The 19,622-nt window shown below is 36.6% G+C and overlaps 1 protein-coding gene across 1 annotated transcript; it reads left to right on the top strand.

The window, feature by feature from the left end:
- Positions 1–11,483: 11,483 nt before the first annotated feature.
- Positions 11,484–18,404, top strand: LOC103932306 (proteasome subunit alpha type-3). The gene is made up of 10 exons (XM_009341869.3): positions 11,484–11,677; positions 11,803–11,842; positions 11,989–12,072; positions 13,133–13,206; positions 13,972–14,058; positions 14,142–14,226; positions 14,347–14,393; positions 14,849–14,914; positions 16,095–16,185; positions 18,096–18,404. Exons 1-10 carry the CDS (start codon positions 11,574–11,576, stop codon positions 18,165–18,167), a joined length of 750 nt encoding a protein of 249 aa, XP_009340144.1. The 5' UTR covers positions 11,484–11,573; the 3' UTR covers positions 18,168–18,404.
- Positions 18,405–19,622: the final 1,218 nt, after the last annotated feature.

The following is a 19,622-nucleotide window of genomic DNA, read 5'->3' as shown; positions in this document are numbered from 1 at the left end:
TAATTTGGGCCAAAAAGCAATAACCTCAACCGGTGGGCTATATTGCAAAACACAAAGTTTTGAGGTCACTTTGTAAAAACATAAAAATCCACTACTTCATGTAATTACAACTAGAACCCAAAAATTTCAACAAAAACAAAAACTTCATTAAAGGAGCAAAACAATTTGTCCTTTAGTGATTTTGGGCCTTTACGTAAAAATATAAACTTTCGGGTCAAAGTACAAATACACAAAAGTATCAAAACTTTATGTAATAGCATAAAAACCCCCCAAGTACCCCCATCATAGGGGTGGCCGGTTTTGGTAGGTAAGAGTGAGAGGATTTGTGGTTTGAAAGGTGATTGAAAGTTGTAAGTGATTGGTATGGTGTGAATAGTTGAAAAGGTATAGGTGAAGTTTGAAAAATCATACCATCCATCACTAACAAAGACAAATAAACAACCAAACACCTTTTTGAATCAAAACAACGAACTTTTGGTTCTTGGCAAGAACATAACAAGAACAATGAAGAACATCCATGAAAACCCATAAAAGCTCCATGAACATTTTTCACCCAAAGACACCCCAAAAACTCTCAAACTTAAGAGAAATAACATATTACTATACTAGGGTACTTAGGGGGTTCCTAATGTCACTTTAAAATACTTTTAACAAAACAAACATGAACCCAAAAATCTACCCTTTGGATTTGGCCAAATTTCCCCATAAACATGGTATCAAATTTTAGCTCCAAAATTCATGCTCATATGAACTACTGTTGGCTACAAAAATTACAAAGCCTACGTGGCGCGCAGGCCGAGTAACTAATAAGCTAACTACGTCCTTCGGTTGAATGCGGGGCGTGCCAACTCGTCGGCCGAGCTCGGCCGAGGAGTAAAATTTGTTGATGTTGCGTTGAGCGCGTTGTTGACTTCTTTATCTTGCGACTGCGGCCGAGGAAGGAACAAATCTCGGCCTTTGGATTCTCGAACCTGAAGACAAGGCTGCTAGTTCTACGACGTTCAATATCAAATTCGGCTCTCAAGGTGCCGAATGTAGTAACCTGGTAACACCTCACTTCGCCGAAAAGGCTAATGAGATGACCTCTGCCAATAAGGATTTGAAAATCCTTCTCGACCGAGACTTGGATAGATAATCAATCGGCCTCGATGCAGTGCTGTTTATCCAAACTGAAGGTGCTTCGAGAACGGCTGATTCTACGGCAACAGTGCTGTTTATCCAAACTGAAGATGTTCGCCGGTTGCCTTCACAGTGCTGTTTATCCAACTGAAGATGTGTCGGCGGAAAAAGAAAATATAAAATCTCAAGATGTTTGAGAGGTTTTGCGCAGGGCAGTTGTGTGTTGAATTGGAGGTCCCCCTAATGTTGCACAATGTCTTGTATTTATAAGGACGAGTACGTGGCTCTATATGTGTTTCTCGTGGAACATCCGTAGCTGGCCACAATTTGACTCTCTCGGAGATAAATACTTCATTTAAATAAAAACTCTTGGTAACCATGCAATGTACATGAAACTCTTTTTATGCCATGCTTGCCCCTTATCTTTCTATGCCGAGGAGCCGAAAAACATGGGCCCATTATCTTTTTGTGATCATCAAATATCACCATTAACCAAAAGATAACCTTCACGCATGGCTAACCAACTCCAAGCATACGTCTAAATGCCAAGAATCCCTAATCAAATTGAATTGCATACGCGCTTCCAAGTTGGAGATATAATTTGGAGATATAATTTGTATCATATTTATCCCGTATAAACGATCCGCTGGATATAGCCAATATTAGGCTTAGATAATCCAATATATATTAAGAGATAATATTATGATTAAAACCACAATATTATTCCTTAATAATAATTTAAAAATTATCTCAACCACTTTATAATCCAACGGTCTAGAACTCTACTCATCTAACGGCCTTGATTGTATGGGCCGATAGCGTAAATTTAGGTCCAAACATTGCCCCCCAGTTTCCTTGAGCTTCGGCCCATAAGCCGAATGGTTAAGGAAATTAAGTCTTTCCAGCCAGTTAGGAGTACCTCGACCACCTACTTATCAGGCCGAGAGAAACCTGTTGCTGTGTTGAGCCGAGAGAACATGATCCTGGCTTCTTTTGACCAAAGAACAATTCATGGTTGAAGAGAAGTGATAAGCAATCATGAACCAAGGTCGAGAAGAATTAGGGGGTAGGAAAAATAATTTGGGGTCGATAGTTCGGCCGAACTTTCTTTTATTCAGCCGAAGATTTTTATTCAGCCGAAGAATTGTATTCGACCAAATAGTTTTGTAAAGTGGGCCAAGGCCGAGGCCAAGAAGAATTGGGTGTAGAACCTATATATATATATATATATATATATATATATCCCATTGTATTCGGCCAAACTTTCTTTTATTGGGCCAAAGAATTGTATTCGGCCAAATGAATCCTTCGCCACATGCTTTTTGTTATTCTCCTGATGCCGTCTTTCGGCATCGATATTTAATCACATGGAACCCACTCATCATAGCTGCTAAATTCAAGTTACTCACTTGAGCTACGACCAACAAAATTTCAAATGGCAACAAAGATGGCTTGATCAGGCAACAGAGCTCTCGGATTTGCTACGGCAATTCAAAAACCGAATCTGTCGTTTCTGCATATTGGCCTATGTTTCAATCTTTGAGCAAAATGAACAATGGACTACCTTCTCTTTCCTCAGGCAGTGCATCAAAAAACCATGATCACCGAGAAGCAAATCATGGTTCCTCCTTTTTCCCTTCTCTTCTGCACCGAGTATTAAATTTCACCAAGCAGCTTGTTTATGGCTTGATCATTCTCGGCAAGATTAAAAATAACTTTAACCACCAATTGATTCCCTCATGGAAATATCCAACCACGTGAAGGCCTACCACTTAGCACAGGTGGCCTTCTGCAAAAATATATGTTTTTTAAAAACAAAGGACATTTGCCGAGCATACCACTTATTATGTGTCTAATAAACATGGTGGTCATTGGTTAACTTTCTACAAGGGCTTAATGGTCATTGGTTAACTTTCTACAAGGGCTTAATGCCTGTTGCCCCCCTGATTTTCTTAAGTGTCGGCCGAGAGGCCGAATGGTTAAGAAAATAATTTAGCAAATGGAAATAAAAGTGGCCGAACCATAATCAGGAGGAGGCCAACGATGTTTTATTCCAAGCTGAGATCTTTTAATATCAAAATTCTCAAATTGATTTTGCTCTAGGCCGAATAAAGAATTTTCTCCAAATATTTTTGACTTGGTGAAATATTTTTTACCATCGGCCGCTAAATGTGTTGGACAATTATTATGCTCCCCAGGCATAACAATTTCGCCAATTTCGGCTTTCAACTCGAACAACTTAGCCGAATGGGATTTCTCCCTATCGGCTTTATCACCAATAATCATATTGATTGGCGTAGTTTCGGCATCTAAAACCATGTCTCCAATTACCATATCAATTGATGTGGTTTTATGGTCCGAAGTCGTGTATCGGTATTGGTCGTCATTGGAACACTCCTCTAAAGAATCATTTTCTGAGTCAATTTTTGGCTCAGAAACTTGAACATTTTCTTCTAGGCCTACCACACTTTTAGTCTCGACCGAAAAAATAGGTGGCCTTTGTTCCTCGACCAAATTAACAATTTTCTTAGGCCGATGTCTGATTACGGCCGAAGTGGAAAATTGCCCCCCAGTCTTTTCAACCAACCATTCCTCAAATGGAATTGATTTGTAGTCGAAAACGTAAGGAAAATATTTTCCATCTAGCCAGGCATTAAATCGAGCCCTGTCTTCATTTACCCATTGCTCTTGCAGGGTAACATGAGCTTTTATTCTCAACATGTAAGCGAATGACTTTTGCAACTCTTTATGGCCACGAAGAACTTTTTCCACTTCCAAAGATCTCTTTCGTTCTTCATTGTGTTTTTTCAATTCCTCTAGGCGCTCGTACAATCGGCTACGTTGAGCCAGATTGGAATCTTGATATATCATATGAACTTCGTAGTTTTAGCACTGGGTCCCACTGGGCGTGCCAAAATGTTGGCTACAAAAATTACAAAGCCTACGTGGCGCGCAGGCCGAGTAACTAATAAGCTAACTACGTCCTTCGGTTGAATGCGGGGCGTGCCAACTCGTCGGCCGAGCTCGGCCGAGGAGTAAAATTTGTTGATGTTGCGTTGAGCGCGTTGTTGACTTCTTTATCTTGCGACTGCGGCCGAGGAAGGAACAAATCTCGGCCTTTGGATTCTCGAACCTGAAGACAAGGCTGCTAGTTCTACGACGTTCAATATCAAATTCGGCTCTCAAGGTGCCGAATGTAGTAACCTGGTAACACCTCACTTCGCCGAAAAGGCTAATGAGATGACCTCTGCCAATAAGGATTTGAAAATCCTTCTCGACCGAGACTTGGATAGATAATCAATCGGCCTCGACGCAGTGCTGTTTATCCAAACTGAAGGTGCTTCGAGAACGGCTGATTCTACGGCAACAGTGCTGTTTATCCAAACTGAAGATGTTCGCCGGTTGCCTTCACAGTGCTGTTTATCCAAACTGAAGATGTGTCGGCGGAAAAAGAAAATATAAAATCTCAAGATGTTTGAGAGGTTTTGCGCAGGGCAGTTGTGTGTTGAATTGGAGGTCCCCCTAATGTTGCACAATGTCTTGTATTTATAAGGACGAGTACGTGGCTCTATATGTGTTTCTCGTGGAACATCCGTAGCTGGCCACAATTTGACTCTCTCGGAGATAAATACTTCATTTAAATAAAAACTCTTGGTAACCATGCAATGTACATGAAACTCTTTTTATGCCATGCTTGCCCCTTATCTTTCTATGCCGAGGAGCCGAAAAACATGGGCCCATTATCTTTTTGTGATCATCAAATATCACCATTAACCAAAAGATAACCTTCACGCATGGCTAACCAACTCCAAGCATACGTCTAAATGCCAAGAATCCCTAATCAAATTGAATTGCATACGCGCTTCCAAGTTGGAGATATAATTTGGAGATATAATTTGTATCATATTTATCCCGTATAAACGATCCGCTGGATATAGCCAATATTAGGCTTAGATAATCCAATATATATTAAGAGATAATATTATGATTAAAACCACAATATTATTCCTTAATAATAATTTAAAAATTATCTCAACCACTTTATAATCCAACGGTCTAGAACTCTACTCATCTAACGGCCTTGATTGTATGGGCCGATAGCGTAAATTTAGGTCCAAACAACTACATCTACAACATTTGAGATGGCAAATTTTCTAACAAAATTTACATTCAAAGAAGCAAGAATAAAGCTTGTAACAATTACAACATTCAATTCATAAACGATAAAAATACAAAACCCAAAAGGATTCACCAACTACTAGACCTAGGCTCTGATACCACTTAAAGGAAATATTTGTAAAAACAAGTTCATTTGAGCAACATCTATGCATGCTATTAACAATTAAAAGGCGGAATCATGCTTGTATGCACTCAAACACAAAACTTAACCCATGAAATTTAAAGCCTAGTAGTTATGGTGAACCAAGACTCAACTCAAAACAAAGTGAGTTGAGAAATCTTATACCTTAGTTGATTCCTCTTTGCATAAGCAAAGGCTAATCACCCAAGAGAGAGGGCCTTCATTCCTTTCTTCTTAGCTCTATGGATTTCTTGGAGAAGGATGGTAGAATGGATTCTCCAAGTTCCCAAAATAAAGAACCTCTAAGTCTCCACACCAAGGAGAGCATTGATGAAGAAATGAGTGATCTTGGATGAAATAGATGCTAGTAATTTCTCCAAGGTGGCCGGCCTCTTAGAGAAAAAATGAGGGCTTGTGTTCTCATCTTTTTCTCCAAAAGAAACCCTAAGGATGAAATGGCTATAAAGTTACCATTATACCACCTCACAATGAGTGGCAAACTTGCAATTAAGCCAAGTTTACTACCCTCACCCTTATGGCCGTCCATATTGGGTTGTTTGGGCTTTGAGGCCCTTTGGGTTTCAAGTTGTCATACAACTTGAGTTAATGGGCTTGACATTCAAATCCCATTGGGCCTTCTGGCCCTAAACTAACCCGAGGTCTATAACAAACATATTCGTTTGATTAATTAACATATTAATTAATCCTAACCATAAATAATTATACCATTTAATCATCCTTACTCATCTCCATTGTTTCTTCAAATCGATTCTAAACTGAAACTTACTTTCAATTCTCCCTTTAGTGATTATACACCTTTAGGGCTTCCACAAACCATGAGTGACACCTAGCAGTATGTCATGACTACCCAAGCTAATCATAAGAGGTGGAGAACCTATTCAGTTTAGGATTACAATGCAATACTGCATTTCTCTAATACAATACTCTTGACCACATTGTTTGGTTTGATAGTTTATTCATGTCTACTATCCAATGTGATTCTCTTACTTATATGATAACCTTGAATGTGATTTGGAACAACTTCCTAAATCTCATTCATACTCTAGGCAGAGATTCTTAATCATATCATAGAGTATTCTCCCTCAAACGGTTTAAAAGTTCCATGGCTAAGTGGCTTAACCCCAACTATGTCGTGGACACCCTCTAATGGAGTAACTTTGAGATAGCCAAAGATCAAGGACTTAACACAAGACAACTATAATGCCTCAGGTCAAGGGACTACTTTGCTTTATCCCAACCATGAGTTCTCATGTGACATGAGTATGAGAACTTCTTGTTGATCGTGTTCAGTGAACTCATTCTTTATTGAGCACCTACATACTTGTCTTGGTGTCAGTCACACCAATGACTCAAGACTAGTTACTCTATCTAAGAGAAGACATAACATGCATTGATCTTAACGAATTGTCAATGCCCAATTGGCAATCCTATAATCAGAAACGTTTAGGACATGTATAAGAAAGAGAATGGTCTCATGAATCTAACTTCTTTAGATCACATTCTCCCAATTATATATTCCTTGGACTTATCGTTTAAGCATACAACATTTATATGAGATAGATTAAACAATAATCTTTGTCCTTTATATATATATATATATATATATATATATATAAACTAGATTAGTTTAACATGTGAAATGTTCATAAAGTATCATCATATGATTGGCTTTTAGGGCATATTTCCAACCATAACTAGCACTTGCTGACATCCACTTTCGATAATCTAGGAAGTTATTTCTTGTTATTTTGTGTAACTATCCATCTTATCTAGGATGGGAATATTATTTATTTATGCTACAATTTTATTTGTGCTCATTGAATGCATTGTAACAAGGGTTTATCCCTACACTCTGCACTCCTAGTTTAACTTAACTTTAGACTTTGGTTTTTAATTTACCCATACTCTTACACATCACTTGCATATTATGGCTTTTTCACCCACTTGGTCTGATCACCTTTGTTTGCTTGTATGAACTAACCACAAGATACTCCTATCTGGTATGATATGGGAATCACAATGCCCAAAGGCAAAGCCAGTTATGGCCAATGGAAGTGCAAAGGATGCCACATCTTTATTGTTAATCAAACGATGCAAACTAATTTCCTTCTGTTGGATATCGAGGGTTTCTATATGACCTTGGGGATGGTTTAGCTACATTAGAATTATACTGTGGTAGATTGTCAATAAAAAGTAGTCACTTTCCAATGACCCAACATGCTTATTGTGACCTTCACAGGCAAACACAAAAGACTGAAGCGTGAATTAACTTCTGCTAAGAAAGCAAAATGGATGTTGAGGAAAGGTTGTCAAGGCTACTTAGCTCTTGTTGATGAAGGAAGATATTCCTCCAGGAGTTGAGTATGTGCATGTGATCAACCAGTTTTCTGTTATTTTTCTTGAAGATCTACCTAGAATACGGCCGGATAGAGAATTGAAGTTCACCATTAATCTACTTCCAGTACAAAATCTCTCTCTCTTGCACCCTACTGCATGGCTCTAGTAGAGTTTAGAGAATTGAAAGCTCAGTTACAAGAGCTTGTAGATAAATGATTCATCTAGCCTAGCACTTCAACCTAGGGAGCTTTAGTCTTGTTTGTGAAGAAGAATGATGGAACTTTGAGGCTTTACATCGATTACATATAGTTGAACTGGTGAGGATTAAAAATCGTTATCCCTTGTTTCACATTAATGATCTATTTGACCAGCTCCGTGGTGCTTGGGTTTTCTCCAAAAATGATATGAGGTCTAGATATTATCAAATGAAGCTCAAAAGTGACGATGTTCCCAAGACTGCGTCATGACTTGATATGGTCATTATGAGTTCCTTGTGATGCTATTCAGGTTAATAAATGCTTGAGCGGCTTATATGGACTTGAAGAATTGGTATTTTGTTCGTGCTGCACATGTTTGTGATAGTCTTCATCGATGATATTTTGGTTTAGCAAGGTCGAGCATGTTAAACACATGCATTTGGTCTTAAAGAAGCTAATGTAGAATCAGGTTTACGCCAATTTCAGCAAATGTATTATCAAGTGTCCTTCTTTGGACACATGATTTTAGTAGAAGGTATTCATGGTGATCTTCAGAAGATAGTTACGATGAAAAATTGGGAGCATCTACGGAGATATGGAGTTTGCTTGGTCTTACCGGCTACTATCGAGGCTTTGTGAATGATTTCTCAACCATAGATTTACATCTGACAAAGCTGACTAGGAATGAGTTAGATTCAAATGGGATGATAATTGCAAGTAAAGTTTCTAGAAGCTGAAGTATTGTCTCACTTATCCCATTTTCTAGCACTTCCCAATGACATCGGTAATTTTGAGATCTATAGTGACACTTCATTGAATGGTCTAGGCTGGACGTTGATGCAGCATGGTAGGGTGATTGTGTATGCATCTCAATAGTTAAAACTTCATTAGAAGAACTACCTTACCCACGATTCGGAGCTAGCATTTGTTGTTTTTGCTCTAAAATCTGGTGACACTATCTCTAAGGGGAAATATGCCGAATCTTCACAGATCATGAAAGCCTTAAACATCTCTTTACCACACACAATAAATTCCAAAGTTAAAATTTGAAATTAATTAAATGAACAATTTATACAAAAATCTTAGGTATATAACATATTGCTATCTCAACTTTGGATCACATAACAAACTCATAACTGTCTTTTGAACATTGCAATATCATACATCAACTTACGAATTTGTTGCAATGCTAGACCTCCGTTAAATTTTCTATCAATTTGATTGTTAAATGATAACGTGGAATAAGTGAGTCCTTTTTTTTATTCACAGAAATACCAAACAAAGAAAAAAACAACTAAAGAATTGTGTTTAAACTAATTAGAAATTTAACTAAAATAATTAAAAAGATAATTGAATAATTAAAAAAAATATAAACACTCTAAAAACCCAGAACGAAATTTTTCTGAGTTCTTCGCGTTCATCTACGTCGAGCTCCCCAAGTTTCGAGAAGCACCCTGCAAGAATGACCCGCTCCAGAACGTTTACATAGCTTTGCAGGCGTGGAAGCAGGCCATTTTCTTCGACCCGCTCAACATACAGGCAATTGGGTCGGATCTTATGTCTACAAATACATCGGTTGTGAGGAGTTTCAAATCGAGCTCCGATTTTGCGAGGACGTTTTTCGATTGGGTTTTCTTGTATGAGATGATAAATTGAGCTCCAAGTCGTATAATTCAAAGCTGAGTGTTTTGGGAGTTAATGGTTTGTAAATGATTTTTGGGTTTGGTTTATGTTATGAAGAAGAAAGGGTATGGTGTGGCGACATAGTGTAGGATAAAGCTTTGGAAAAGTTTGAGAAGGATGGTTCGATGGTGATACTGAGAAATTGAGAGCGGCGTCTGCATTAGGATTTGTGTGTTGCGTATTCTAGCTATATGGGTTTGAGCTCGATTGGAGCAAGAATCAGTTCTATGAATGTTTCCTCGGGTGGTGCCGGCGGAGCTGCTCCATAAGGACTTGTACGAAATTAAACATGTACTCGAAGATTCAATATGAAATCACACAAAAGGAAATCGAACAGGAGCAAGATGAACCGGAAGATTCTTAATTAATTTTAACTTTTTAATTTTTTTTTCTTCAATGTATTAATATTTAATTAATTTTTCAATTAATTGGGCAAGGTAGTGGGTCCTACGCCTACTACATTATCCTTTTAACAACCAAATTGATAGAAAATTTAATAGAGATTTGACATCGCAACGAATCTGTAAGTTAATATATAACATTGCAATGTTCAAAATATAATGTATGAGTTTGCTATGTGGCCTAAAATTGAGATGGTAAAATGTAATCTATAAAAAAAAAAAAAAAAAATCTTTTTTGTGGTAGTTCATATATTCTAAAGTCCCTTACCAAATTTTATTTTATTTTTTAGAGAATAGGTAAATAAGATCTCGTTTAATAACTCGTATAAAAAACCGGATAAGATTAATAATACGAGGTGTTTGGTGTAATTGTATAGAAGATAGTCATCGGATTAACTAAACTATCCAACCGTATTTTATATGGTCAGCACCCGCTGCTTTGTCCCCTCCAAAAGCCTAGTAGTATTTGTCTGATGTCCGGAGCTCTAAAACACGTTGAAAGCATTAAACACGCATCTGCTTTCTCCCGCTCGTCTTCGAGTCTTGTTCGCATCTCCTCTCTCTCACCTCCTCTGATACGCCACTCCTTGTTGCTTCTCTATTCTTAGAACACCATTAGATTTGCAAAGATTAGGAGCAACCCAACTGCACTTATTGCAATTTCAGTCAGCAAAAATCAATTTCAATAAAACATCGATTCAGTAATCACCATTCCTCTGTCCCTTAGCTTCAGCCCAAAACAAAATCAATTTGCAGAATTCTTTATAATTTCAAAATCCAGTTGAAGGAAAGATTTGATTTGGGCTTTTTATTTAAATGGGTTAGAAATGTTGGAATCTAGCAGCAGTGATTGAAGGGAGTGATGGAATAGTTGTTGCTCCCCTTCCCTTCCTCAGATTCAAATCTGCACTTTACGCAAGAACAAAAAATGAGTTTTTCTACTTCAACAAATCAGTCATTAATCCGATAACGTACCAATCGTCCGATTAATTAAATCAATAGATGCAGTAATTATTCTATTCAACTGAAATAACTATTACAGTCCGAGCTGTCAAATGAGATTTAAATAAGATTAGCGTGCATACATGAGCTGACCTAATCTAATACGCAAGGCCCGATCACTGTTCATTTTAAAAATGTGCAAAGTCCGGCCCAATGATTTTCTATACTTTTTGTTTTTTTGTTTAGATTTGTTTTGGTTTGGATTAGCAAATAGCAAAACTTTAGTGTTTCATTTACGGAAAAATAATGGAAATAATTTGAAAATTTTGAATTTTAAAGATAAGAACAAATTAAAAAGTAAAGTATATAGTACAATGATTGATTTTTTAATGTAAAAATATAATTTTTCTTTAAAATAAAAATCACACTTTCCGTCAAAGTCATTTTTATTTATTTATTATTTCTTGAGAGGGAAGCCATTGTCTCTTTATTTTGTAGCTGTTTGTTTCTCAGTCGAGCACTCAACAGACAACAATAAACAGCAGAAAAATAAAAAAGAGGAAGAAGAAGAAGATGAGCAGCATCGGAACAGGTTACGATCTCTCCGTCACCACATTCTCCCCCGACGGCCGGGTCTTTCAGATCGAGTACGCCGCCAAAGCCGTCGACAACTCCGGGTACCTACCTTTCCTCTCCAAACCCTATTTTCTTCCCCGCGGCAATCCAAATTCTCAATCTGCAGGATTTTTCGCCATCTGATTTGGGGTTAAGGGTTTTGTAATTGGAAATTTTTGTGTTGCAGGACTGTTATTGGGATCAAATGTAAGGACGGCGTTGTTATGGTAAACCGTTTTTTCTTTTTCTTATTTATTATTTATATAAAAAATATTTGATATTATAAATTTTTTGAAATTCTTGCTCTCATACGCTTGGATATTCAAACTTAGCGGATTTTTCTTTATTTAAATTGATTTCTTTTGAATTTCAGGGTGTGGAAAAGCTCATAGCGTCGAAGATGATGCTGCCCGGTTCCAATAGAAGGATTCATTCAGTCCATCGCCACTCCGGGATGGTATTTACTTGGATTCTTTGTAGATTTTTGCTGTTTTGTTTAATACCCAGTTCTACCAAATGCTCAGGGAGCTCAGTTATGGTTAATTTGTTAACTTTTTGGTTTTTAACATATCTTTTACTGCTAATTAAGGAGGTCAGGGTTTTGTTGTGGTCATGATCGTTTGAATGTTCGATTATATGTTCCATGGACATATATAATGTGAGGGAGATTCCATAATCTTCATAAGAAATTTGAATTAACTACTGAGTTATGAAGGAAATGGAGGGTGTGAGGAAGGAGCAATACTGCTTGTAACTGTTGAATCAATATATCCTTAATTTTTATATATAAAGTTACAGAAATCTTTTACTACATGTTAAAATAGTTCAGTTTTGCTGTTGGGTTATCTGAAAGTTCGGTTGCTCTGGCCTCTAACTGCGTTTTGAAAAGAAAGAAGTGTTTCTCTTGCATCTTAAAAATATGAGAGATCTATCTCTTAAACTTAAAGCAATCCTGGTGCTCAAAGAGTGATTATTTTCACAAATTTGCAGACCCTTTTTTTCTTCAACCAAACAGGAGTTAGCACTTGAATATCTCTGACTTACCCTCCATATCTTAATGTATATACTCCTATCCTCATCATTGGGATTGTATTTGAAAACGAGTAGCATATTGACTGCTGCTTATTTTCAAATGCGACTGGGAACAGAAAAGTCACAAGTTGGTTTGAATCTGTAAGACTGGGCTAGCCTGAATCTTGCATCATTTGTGCATTTCCGTTTAAGATTTCCTTATTATGCTGTCAAACTGGTGATATGTTATTCTAAACAGCATGTGAATTTGTATAATTAATTCCAAACTATAATTTGATGCATCTTTAATTCCTTAGCTCATTGGTGGATATGTTGAGATATTCACAGATTTTCAAACATTTTGGTGCCATATCTCGATTTTTTGACATCCTAAGAGATTTGTCTGATAATTTTGGTGGCTTAAGTATATCCAATCAATTTTACCATCAGAGAACTGACTTTCAAAAGTAGTGTATGATGCATTTTGTGATATTTACCATTTACAGGCAGTGGCAGGATTAGCTGCGGATGGTAGGCAAATTGTTGCTAGGACCAAGTCTGAAGCTACCAACTATGAAAGGTTTGCCTTTTCCTTTGGATTTCATGTATAAAACAAACAAGAAAATGTGGAAGGTCTATGTTCTTTGGAACGTCTAAACATTTTCTCTCTCCCTCTCTATCACTCGTGGATTTGTGTTAATCTATCCTTCCCTTACTATCCTTACATTTTCCCTTTCAGTTTGTCACACTAGTATAATTTGAAAGAACAGGTCTTTTAGTCTGGATTTGTATTTAAATATCAACTCTAAGTTGGTTAGTCTGGATTTGTATTTAAATATCAACTCTAAGTTGGTCTAATCTATTCTGAGTATATATAGTCTTACTTTGGCAGGTAATTTAATGAGTCAATAGAAAGGCCCAAAATATTTTTTTTGAATCCCACTTGCATGCTACATGCACACAGTGTAATCTTTACAACTGCTGGCACCTTTATAAAATGAAACTAATTTTTGGTCCCTCACTAGATGGCTATTATCTATTTTGCATACACTTGTATTTTCAGGAGTCAGGACTTGTTTATTCTTGTTTGACGCCTGTTAATAATGGACATTAAGAGGTCAATTTTGTTAATATCCGCTCGAGTTATCTAGACAGTTTGGTTGGTGAGCAAGTTCTGTAAATGTTGCATCATAATTGTTTGCATGTGCATAATTGTAACAAAATATATTCTCTTCCTTTTTTAGAATGATTACCATTTGCTATTTCATGATTGGCTCGTAATTATACATGATTGGTCTTTGTACTTTTAGTTTATTTGTCCTTATTTTTATGATTCTTCCTGCAGTGTGTATGGTGAACAGATTCCTGTTAAGGAACTTGCTGAACGTATTGCTAGTTATGTGCATTTGTGTACACTATATTGGTGGCTCAGGTTTGTTGAGAACTCACTAATCATGCTGTCATTTCAAAGGTTCTTTTCATCTCTTCTGATTATCTGTGAATGTTATATTGCAGACCATTTGGATGTGGGATAATCCTTGGTGGTTATGACAGAGATGGGCCGCAATTATACATGGTTGAACCTTCTGGTGTTTCTTATGTAGGTTTACTTTTGTATCTGGTTGTCATTGCTATAAGAATAGTGTTTATCCTTGAACATTTGAATTATGTTTTTTTCTTTGGTTTTTTGTATTAATCTTTGCTTGTGCATATCATCTAGAGGTATTTTGGTGCTGCAATTGGAAAAGGCAGGCAGGCTGCTAAGACGTAAGTTCAGAGTTTGATTTCTAAATTTTTTCTGACAGATATTGCAGTATTATAAACTTTTTTTCTGTGTGAAAATCGTCCTATTAATATGGGCTCAATTTGGTCTATCTTGGTCACTCTGAAAGCTAGTGAACAAAATAGGGTAGAACTAGGCTGGAAGAGTTTGGTTTAAGGAACATTTGAGAATATAGGCTGTCTATAAACCTCGAATCAAACAAGAATTGAACTACCAAACTGTAAGCCTTGAATCAAATAGTCAAAGACCAAACCAAAATCAATCTACCAGGCTGTATAGAGCCTATAGTAATGACAAGGATTCTTGAGCATGTGTCTTTTACATTTTAACAAAGACATTAATGTCAGTTTTTTTCTGACTTTAATACGTTTTAATTATTTTTTATTATGCTGAGAAATTTGAATGGTGATACTTATATATCCATATCATGTGATGACAGAGAGATTGAAAAGTTGAAGCTTTCAGAGTTGACTTGTCGGCAAGGCGTTATTGAAGTAGCCAAGATGTGAGTGACATATACAATGAATACTTTGCTCTGCACGTTTTAAGTTGATAATAATGATGATGACATCTAGCTATAGACTTCTAGACATGGAGTTATTTTGTTACAAGGTCATTAAATAATGGTTAGTTTAAAGTGTACTGTTCCATTTATATGCCTAAACCAGTACGAGTCCTATCTTTTTATTGTTCTGTAACAAATGAGAGTTGCTACAACAGCTATTTGAACTGTGCCTTCTTAACGGAATAATTACTGGACAAACTATAATAGAAAAGAAAAAGGAAAGAAGACTTCATTGTGAACTAAACAAAGGCAGTTGCCTTTGTGCAATTTTGGTGTCTGTGTAAGATTAAACGAGAATTGAGCAGATGAGGACTGCACATGGGCAGAACTGCTCTTGGACTCTATGCTCTGTATCTGGGAAGATTTTGGACAAAAATTTATATTTGTTACCCATATGGAAGGTAATATAGGGTAAGAGATAGATCCAAAAAAGTCTACATGGTGGGGAATTTGTGGGGTTAGAGATACATCTTTACAAGTCTATGTAAAAGTTAATGATTTTGCACCTCAAGGCCCTTTTCTTCCTTGGGTTTAAGGATTCTGCGGTTCTTAATTGTGGGCTTTGTTCTGGTCCTGTTGCTGTTGTTTTTTATTTTATTCTTCCTTTTGGCTTAGCCATGTTGTGGTGCAGCATTCCCGTCTCAACTCTCAAGTACTCTTATTAATCTCTAAAGAGAATTCATTTTTAACTTCCACCAAAAATAAAAAAGTTATTAGCCAGATGTATCTCACTTATTATTTCACAGTGCATCTAGTTGTCAATGTTTTGATATGACGGATGAAATACAACTCCTCAAGTTGGATCCTCAAAGAGGCAGTGGCATGTTGCATAATTGTTATGAATATTAGTTTGTATTTCTTTAATCATATATTTATTTTAATGGGTCATTTGTTTTTCTGTTTCAGACACTTGGTTGTTTCAATCGCTTCATGAGTTAGCCCTGATTTATATCCTTAACTAATGTGCTTGTTGTATAAAAGTGATCTAATAGTAAACTCACTCATGTTATATCACCCCCACATTGCATAACAAATATTGTAGCATTCATGTATTTATACATCTCTAGTGATGCTCAATCTGAACTTTCTACTAATTTAAATATTCAATGATGCACAACAGCATTTATGGAATTCATGATGAGGCAAAGGACAAGGAGTTTGAGTTAGAAATGAGCTGGGTCTGTGATGAATCAAACCGTCTGCATCAGAAGGTATCTGAATTTCTTTCCAAGTTCAAGGCACCTGCAAATTTCTAACTAATTTACGACATGGCTTTTATTTTTATTTGCCACATTTGCTTCTCATACCATCCTTTTGACATTTTATGTTTTCAGAATTATTTTTGTTTTAATTCTTTTTTGTTTCATTTTCTATTTTCCTTTTAATTGTTTGTTACACACCATTGTTTGTGAATTCTAAGCATGAGTCCATAGCTGTTCTTAAGGATCCACCGATCAGTTGAGTGGCCCATGACTCCATGACCAATAACCTATATCTCAGTTGGATCATGTAGAATTGTACATTTCAATTGCGGGTCTCACAAATGCTAACGTTTGGAACAAAAATTGAGTACATTTTTGGAGCCTGAGCTGATTCTCTTTATTTGTATGATCAATTTCCATCTTGATTTATTTATGCAAAAGATTTTCATTATGATCTAAGACTGTTAATTTGAATCAATGTTTTAAAAAAAAAAACCCCAAGGCATGCCTAAGCAGCTTTTGGGGTGGGGCGGCGGTGAAAACACCTCTTGCCAGTGGGAGTAGGCAAAAACTTGCCTAGACATGATCGAGGTGCGCCTTAGGGCGAACTGGGCGTTTTTGTTTTATTTTATAAAACTTCTTCTCAGTCTTCTTCGTTCGACACTCGAGTCCTCGACAGCCTCGCGTTCTTCTTCTTCTCCTCTGTGAATCGCTGAAACCCTCTCTTCTCTTCTCACGATACCACCAACTGAGCAGCACCTGCCACCACTCAGTGAAGAGGGAAAGTGAGAGTGAGGGACAGTGTACCATGGGAAAGAGAGTGGGTGGGGGCTGCATGTGGAGCATATTAGTATTGTAAAATGAGTGGATATTAACGAGGGAAAGAGACTGTTCGTTGTCAATTTTTTTGTTTTTTTGTTGGTTTTTATTTCGATGTATGTGGAGCATATTTGGATGAATGATTTTATTTTTGTATTTTTTATTTATATGTTTTTGAGTTAAACTTGTTTATGACTTGTGCACTTTTGAATGACAAGGGATGTTTGTTTTACAAAGTATTATATTTTATATCTATAATATATGTACCTATATCTTATAAAATTTAGGTCCGATGAGGCTTCACCTCACGCCTCAAGGCTTTCACATAGCCGGGGCTATTCATGAAACGTCTCGCCTATGCCTTCGCCTTTTAAAACATTGATTTGAATACAATCCTTTTTTGAGTGCTGCTATTTGTACTACATATATTGACCACCTTGCTGGCCACCTTTCAAATGAAGGTAGTTAGGACCGACATTGGTGGGACCCACGTACCTCTGGTGGTAAAAAAAATGTGGTGCTTCTCGTTTGAAGGCTTAGTTGCTGTTTTTAGTCTATTTCCCCGTTAAAATGCAAGTCATCTCAACCAGTACATGATTTAGAGTTTGTGGTGTTTAAGTTGTGTGTGATTCCTAGCTGCTTACTGATTCACCGAACTTGTGCGCTATATACCTCCACATTTTTCTTTTATTCAAATTTGATGATTTAGCACGGAAGGTTCTGATGCATTTAAACGAAGGCCTATTGACGCTTTGGTTAGAAGATGTGATTACGGGATAGAAGTTCAAGACGGAAGGGGTAGAGGAAGACCTAGGAGGATTTTGGAAGAGACTCTAAGAAAAGACTTAGACTACTTGGATCTAGTGGAAGATGTGGTACATAGCTGAGCGCAATGGCGTTTTAGGATTCTATACAGTCGACCCCACTTAGTGGGAAAAGGCTTTGTTGTTGTTGTTCTTTGTTTCTGTTAGCTACTTCAATACTGTTATAATTTTTTTTGCCTTAGTTGTTTTTGTTGGTTGTGTTCCCTTTTTGGTAGTTATATTTGAAAGGCTGTGTTGCGATACTGCAGATTGATGATTTTGTTATTGGTTATTCAGGTTCCGGATGAGCTTCTAGAGGAAGCAAAGGCAGCGGCTAAAGCAGCATTGGAAGAAATGGATGCAGATTAAGAAGCCGATGAAATAATGTGTAGGTATTCTGAAACCCTACTAGAAGAACATCAACAGAAAAGGGTTACTGAGATAAGATTGATGGATTTTCATTAGCCAACTTGGGCTGCTGTAGTATTTCGTGTACGTTAAAACGTTCAATTTACCAACGTTGTGGTGCAAACCGCATCTGTAGGATGTTTGAGAAACAGAGTTTCACTTACATTATAATGCACATTCTCCTTTTGAACTGCTGAAGTAATTATGTTATTTCACTTGTGAGTTTGCTATAACTTTTGCTGGCGTTCAATTTTTGTTTCTAAACATATTTTGGGATTTTTCCAGTAAACGAATGGGAATTTTGTTTTTGTTTTTTTGGTGGCACTTTTTTACAAGAATCATATCTATCGAATTTATAGCATGAAAATAGTGTTACAAATGAAATGCAAGCCTTTAGACGCCATTCAAGTTCACAGCTACTAGCGGACCCTAACCAATCAAATTACGTGGAAAGGAATAGGGGTGGCCATAAAAACTGTGGAACCGAGAAACCAATTCAAATTGCAAAAAACCATATTGACAAAAAAAAGTCAACTTAGGTTCAAGAATTGGACCAAACCGTTCATACTAGTTATGTTTCTAGTTTTCACCTTAGTAGAACCACTTATAACCGAACCGAACTATGAATATAAATAATTATTTAAATTTATTAGTTATATACATGTGTCATCAGATGAGTAGTCAAACCTAGACTGGTTTTATTTAGTGCGACTACATAGTAGCATTTCTCAATTAGGCTTCACTTCTCAATTCGGTTCCATTTCACTTTCACCTAGTGAGGCCTCATCCTTGGATTATTTTTAGGGAGCTTTCATGATAAGGGCTTGGGCTAAGTTTATTTTAACAAAAACCATGCTATAATTTTATTTAATGAAAAATAATTAAATATTAATAAAAAAAAACCTTTAAATTTTAATAAAAAGGGCAAAAGAGCTTAAACTTTAATGAAAATGATACAATTTTAATATAAAAAAATAAAAAAGGACCTAATGCGCGGGACCTGTGCGTCCATCACATATACTATTTATGAAACTAAACACTATTTATGAAATTGAATACTATTTATGAAAATGAACGGTGCTACACTATTTATTGATCCAATTTCACAAATAGTGCCTAGTTCTTGGTCATATTTCATAAATAGTGCGTAGTTATTGGGTTCAATTTCATAAATAGTGTATAGTATTGGTACAGTTTCATAAATAGTGTCTCTTTCTTGGTCCGGTTTCATAAATAATGTCTAGTTATTGTCCACTTTCAATAATAGTGCCTACAGTTTCATAAACAGTCTCTTCCTTGGCTCGGTTTCATAAATAGTGACTAGTTATTAGTCCACTTTCAATAATAGTGCCTAATTCTTGGTCTAGTTTAATAAATAGTATATAGTCCAATTTCATAAATAGTTTCCACCTATTG

Source organism: the organism of the source record quoted next, unplaced genomic scaffold (assembly GCF_019419815.1).
Source record: "Pyrus x bretschneideri cultivar Hongxiangsu unplaced genomic scaffold, Pyrus_bretschneideri_v1 Contig30, whole genome shotgun sequence".
In the NCBI taxonomy this organism is placed as follows: Eukaryota; Viridiplantae; Streptophyta; class Magnoliopsida; order Rosales; family Rosaceae; genus Pyrus; species Pyrus x bretschneideri.
This window is presented reverse-complemented; position numbering and strand designations above follow the sequence as displayed.